Below are 6368 nucleotides of genomic sequence, written 5' to 3'. Positions count from 1 at the left end.
TAGTGGTATTGCTGGGCTGCGCCAGCGCGCCCCCACACACCCTTCGACGCCCCTGGCGAGTGCCATCCTGGCCAATAGGAAGATACACCCCTGTGTGTATGTGTGTCAGTAAGTGTAATGGCGCTGTAGACAGTATACTGTCTGCAGGACAATTAACTTACTGACACACAACACAATATACATTTCCTGTTAATATAAATAATAAACTGTATTTTATATATATTAACAACATGTATGTTGAGTCACTCAACATACATGTGTTGTTAATATATGTAACAATATATTATATATTTTATCAAGAAATCTGTATTCTGTGTGGCAGTGGCCCAGGGGTGTAGCTAATCTGCAGGGAAGAACATAATAATAATAATAATAATAATAATAATAATAATAATAATAATAATAATAAAACAACTATGTACAGTGCATCCGGAAAGTATTCACAGCGCGTCACTTTTTCCACATTTTGTTATGTTACAGCCTTATTCCAAAATGGAATAAATTCATTATTATCCTCAAAATTCTTCTCACAATTACCCCATAATGACAATATGTAAAAAGTTTTTTTGAGATTTTTGCAAATTTATCACCCAAAGTTTGCACCCAAACCCCACCATGTGCCAGCTCCATGGGCAGAGAACGCAATAGGTGCTGCTGCCCTTTGCTGCTATTCTGGTTCCCCCTAGTCGCTATGGTTACTTGCAGTCTGGTGCTGTGCATGTGTATATGTGTGTTACCCTCGCATACCTCCCAACTGTCCCGCATTCAGCGGGACAGTACCATTTTTCTGGGACTGTGCCGCTGTCCCACCCACAGGCCGCAGTGTCCAGCGGTGGGGGGGGAGTTGGGGAGAGCACATACCGTTGCTCTGCATAGCAGAGCAGCGGGTGTGCAGAAGGTGAACAGATGCCGTGCGCATGCACACAGCATCTGTTCACCTGTGTAGGGAGGGCCTGGGGGCTGCCCAGTATCTCGGAGAGTGCTGGGCAAGCCCCCTATAATGACACAAACGGGGGTTGACGCGAGGCTCCGTTCCATTTACAAGAAGCCACGCCCCTTATAGTGAAGCACCGCCTCCTTTTCAGTGCGCGCACCTCCAGCGCGCAAAGTGTACCTCTTCAAGGAGTAGAAAAGTTGGGAAGTATGCCCACCTGTGCGCAGGAAGTACATGTCCTTAGTACATAAGGGGGCTGGAGCGCTAAGCTGAAGCTTTGCCTAGGGTGCAGAGAGAGCTTGCACCGGCCCTGTACATACCTCCCAACATGACCCTCCCCAGGTACTGGACTTCCCTGGTAATTTATGATTGGTGGCGGCCCCTAGGGGTGGGGCTGCAGCACAGTCCAAAATTCAAATAGGGGAGTCACACCAACTGCCATTGAGTCCCAGCCAGTGATGTTTGGCAGTGTGTGAAATGACAGTTGGTGTGACTCCCCTATTTGAATTTTGAACTGCAGCCCCGCCTCTTACCAGGGAAGTCCAGGACCAGAGCATTGTGTCCCTCCTGGAGAGGGTCATGTTGGGAGGTATGCCTGTATAACACCTCTCTTGGGAGACTAATAAACTCTTTCAGAATCCAGTATTATCTGTATGTGGCTTGTCTTGATTTTCCCTTCTGCTATCCATTTGTGTACCTGACCCAGCTTGATGACCATTCTTTGTACCTGCACCAGTACACCACATATGGAGGCGCAGCACAGGGATACAGCCTTCCATCTGCAAAGCCCAAATCCCCATGCAGGGGTCACTGGTGAAGATCAGAGAATCACCAAGGAAGCACCAACCTTCACACACATTTACTGATGTTATATAAATGTGGCAGATAGGGCACAGAGCAGCTGATTTAAGCTACATTCATCTCTAGCTGCTGCCTGCATGCATTGTGATGTCACAATACAGGTCACAGGCCTATATAAAGGATGCCCAGCTACTGGCAGCCATTTTGTGGTGACATTGTGTCCTACACTGACAGGCTCTGAGTAGTTCCTGCTTTATTTAAGCGACTTTGGATAACGACTATTGATACAGACCATAGATTACATTATCCAATAAGGTCCTGAACAGCAACTTCGTCAGAAAAATTATCTGAATAACATCTTCAGGTAAGGACTATATAACAAATGTTGGTCTGTCAAAATTACCCCTTCAGACACCTCCCTCCATTTTATCTGCAGTCTTTAGGTTAGAAACAATGGATAAAGCAAATTATTCATCTGATATGATGCAGCATGATTTAAGACGGGTATACACTTGTCCAATCTTTCAGTGATCCAACTCCAGACCAGACTATTGACACAATCCTACTGGAGACCTGGATGCAGATTCAACACCCAATATATGTCTACACAGCTGTCCAATTTTGCAGTAGATCTCAGGTCTGCATCTGCTGAAACAAACTGCTAAAAAGATTGTGTCACCGTACACACGCTTCCAATGTTTGGCAGACCAGCTGTCACTCACAGGCAAGGGCATAGCTGCAGTGCAGGGAGAGCAGCTGTTATGGGGCCAGGGTCTCCTCTGAGGCCAGGCTTTCTCTCTGCAAAAAAGTTACACTGCCATCTCCTTATCCCCGGCTTTTCTATTCTGCCGCAGGGCATCACATGTTAGTGGCCCAGTTGATCCGCCTCTGTTTCTCCTCGCTGACTGATTTATTAATGAATCGGTCATTATTATATTCCATGTTATATCATAAACAATTAGGATTAGAGAGACTATATCTTTTTTTCATTTTTAATGCTTACTTACTATTCATTAAATCCTGCGTGACAGCAGGGTAGGCAAATATTAGATAATTTACAATCAAAATGGATAAACTGTGAAATAATTACATCGGGGGGAGGCTGTTATGGGTTCCCCCATAAGTCTTGCTACGCCCTTGTACACATGCCAGCATGCCCTGCCACAATTTTAGCCCTTACAAAACACTGTAGCAAGTTATGTTGGGATGTGTAGTTATACAGAATCTGGAGTGCCATAGATAGCCTACTGCTGGCATACCCAATTATAGTAAAGGGATTTTTAAATCTGTATTTGTGAATTTTAAAAGTTACCTTTTTAAAATTGGATGAATTTCTACTTCAAGTTTTTGTAATCATTTAATAATATACTAGTTAATATTGTAAAATTGTACATGAGATCAGGGTTGGATCTAGACCTTGTGCAGCTCAAGGCGAAAGCTCCCTTTGGCGCCCCTCCTACCCAAAAAAACAGGCAAAAACAAAAGAGGGCATCTTCGGTGCACGCACTCTGAAAAAAGGTGTGTGGCTTTGTGACACACCCCCTGTTCATCCCTCTAAGGGGCATGCCCAGCAGAATTTGGATGCGCTGCTGCAGTGTGCTGCTGCTCCATTCTCTCCCGCAGCCACTCCCAGAATGCCATGTGCGACAACATCATGCACGACACCACCGGCATTCTGGGATACTGGGAGGATTTGGGAACAGCAACACAGTTTGTGAATATGGCGAAGCCAGAGTTTGTACGTTATCCTACACAGAGTCCATTCACATAGTACTCCATATACACATTATGCCATACTGTAGTAGTGCACCTTATAACATTATGCAACACAGTAATGCCCCTTACACATTATGCTCCACACTGTAATGCCCTATACACATAATGCCACACACTGTAATGCCCTTTACACATAATTCCACACTGTAATGCCCTATACACATAATGCCACACACTGTAATGCCCTTTACACATAGTGACTACCCTCTCCCTCCTCTTGCCCCCTCCAGTGACTCACCTCCTGCTGAGTAGTGTACCTCCAGGCTCAGGCTGCTCAGTGTCCCAGGTCTTCTCTCCCCTGCTCCCTCTGGTACGACCGCAATGACATCACAGAGTTCTGGGAGGCAGTGGGAGGGAACAAGTGGCCATCATGATGGTGGTGCCGCGGTGGTCTCAGACAGCGGTGCCGCGGTGGTCTTAGACGGTAGTGATGCGGCAGGCAAGCACGGGTGACATCTAATTAGATGGCGCTGGTGGGGACACTGCAGCAGCGCCCTCAGGCCGCAGTGCCCCCGGCAATAGCCCTGCTTGCCCGTCACTAGTAATGCCACTGCATGAGATACAGACTATTTTGTCACCAAAAGGAGATAAAATTAGATAATTACATCATATCTACTAGGTAATAATTTCAGAGCCATAACAGGGCACAGATGTGCCCTGTGCCAGCCCCACCCATTGATCACGCAACATCATGGTGTCGTGCAGATGGAGGGGGGGCTGACAGCTACGGTATGTGCAGCACTGACCGGTCATCCTCAGCTAGTTATGGCCCTGATTAATATCATATCTACCAGGTATTACAAATTGACTTAAAGAGTAGACAGCATATTAGGTAGTAAATCGCTGTGGGCGGGAAGTACTAAAGTGAAAATGTGGCCTAAACTAAGAAAACTACATTAGCTTTTTCTCAATAGGCAACACCATTTGGGTTCCCCATCAATGATACACTGACATTTTGGGGTCCCTGAACACTGCCACACTGACAGATCGGGGCCAGACCAATGACACGCTGATAATTGAGGAACCATAACAATTTAACGCTGATGTTTCAGGCCACAGAATAACAGCACACTGATGTTTTAGACCTCAGATTAACAACACACTGATGTTTTAGACCTCATAATTACAACACACTGATGTTTTAGACCTCAGAATAACTACACACTGATGTTTTGGATGCTGAAACAAAGACACTGATTATAGATGGATCCTACAACACTGCCATGCTGACTTTCCAGGTCCTGGAACCATATTAATACTTTAGTTCCCAGTTTAAAACTTTACACCAACTGTGCAGGGTTCTGAAGATGCATTATTCTACAGCCAGTGCTAGACAGTCCCAGTCTTGTCCACTAGAGGGCTCTGTGCACTGTCCCGTCTGACTCATACAGGTTATTAGAACAATCTTAGAAAAGCAACAGGGGGGAGTTCCCAAAGTCATCATACCCCCTCCAAATCTCTCATTCCCTAGCAGAGTGCACTGATAAAATGGACCTAAGGAAGGCTGCTGCTCTGTGTCTGGGGCTGTGGAGCGCCTGGCTCTGGGCTGGACAGAGCCCCCAGGCTGCAGCAGTGCATCCCTTCTCACCAAGGCTGGGAGCAGCAAGAGCTGCCAGGAGGGCACTGCCAGCCAGCCAGGCACTTGGCACTTTACACAGGGATACCAAGAACCACTTCAGAAAGGAGCCCGGTGGGAAGGGCACGGTGGTACCGCATGAATACATGCTTTCCCTATACCAGAGACTGTCCCACACTGGGCACAGAGGGATGCCCAGCAATGCCACCCGGGATAGGGCAGGGGCCAACACAGTCACCAGCTTTGTGGACCAGGAACAGGGTGAGTCTGAGTGGGGGGCACTGGCTTGGTACACTGCTTCCAGAGAACTCCAAATAAAAAATCCTTATTACCAACTACAGTAAAGATACATGTACTTTTGCAATCCATGTGTTCCTATGAGCAAAGATGAATCAATTATTTATTAGTACAGCAGGTCCAGGGGTTGGGGCAATCTGCGGAAACCCAGCAACTGTTGTGACAGGGCACGCTGAGCTTTGTAGTACACCAATAGCTACAGAGACACGCGCTGCCTACTTCTGATTTATCTGGTTTTCCCTGGTCTCTTCTCAAAGAAAACCATTTTTGGCCATTTGAAGTCTCTATCCCACTATATGGTCTTTCTTTCTAAAATATATTAGAGCCAGGTATTGCGGTCCGGTCTCTTCACCTGTTACCATGAGGCTGCTCATTAATGTCAGATGAGGCTGGGGAGGGAACAACTTACAGCAGTGACACCTGCACGATACTGTTCCACTTCCATCGATATATACAACTCTACATTGCATAGTTAGATTTTAAGGTTTTGTTTTAATTTTCTTAATCCATGAAATAATACAGTTTATTGATTATTGCAATGCAATTATATATGCTAATTAAGAATTATTGATGATATATTTTTTATATATATATATATATTTATAGATAGATAGATAGATAGATAGATAGATAGATAGATAGATAGATAGATAGATGTTATATATATACACCATTGTTTCTGTATTTATATTGTTATATTATTACATTGTATTACATGACTTGATTAGGTTCTATGCACAATAGATTGCAGCATTAGTGGTGGCTGCATTGCTGTGGATGGACTATGTAACCTAGGGGGATAAATGCATTACTGGCTCTATACTGTCCGGCCTTCCTGTGTGGCTGGGATTGAGCTGACCTGATGACGCCTCCTGTTGGTTTTAAATTGCAATAGTTGAGATTTGGGTAAAATGCCTGTGAAGCCTCATACTGTAACCATGGAGAGATGGAGGACTCACTTTCCCACCAGCGTGGTCTCCCCCT

The 6368-nt window shown here is 45.4% G+C and overlaps 1 protein-coding gene across 2 annotated transcripts in view; it reads left to right on the top strand.

The window, feature by feature from the left end:
* The first annotated feature begins 4999 nt into the window (after positions 1-4999).
* Positions 5000-6368, top strand: part of GDF7 (growth differentiation factor 7) — an 81595-nt gene continuing 80226 nt past the window's right edge. For both annotated transcript variants that reach the window (XM_088480286.1, XM_088480287.1), the window contains exon 1: positions 5000-5348. In XM_088480286.1, the coding sequence (XP_088336412.1) occupies positions 5000-5348 (349 nt within the window). The remainder of the gene's footprint in view (positions 5349-6368) is intronic.

Source organism: Taudactylus pleione, unplaced genomic scaffold, assembly GCF_031769625.1.
Source record: "Taudactylus pleione unplaced genomic scaffold, aTauple2 ptg000252l, whole genome shotgun sequence".
Lineage (NCBI taxonomy): Eukaryota > Metazoa > Chordata > Amphibia > Anura > Myobatrachidae > Taudactylus > Taudactylus pleione.
The sequence above is the reverse complement of the archived record's forward strand: the minus strand, read 5'-3'. Positions and strand labels throughout refer to the sequence as shown.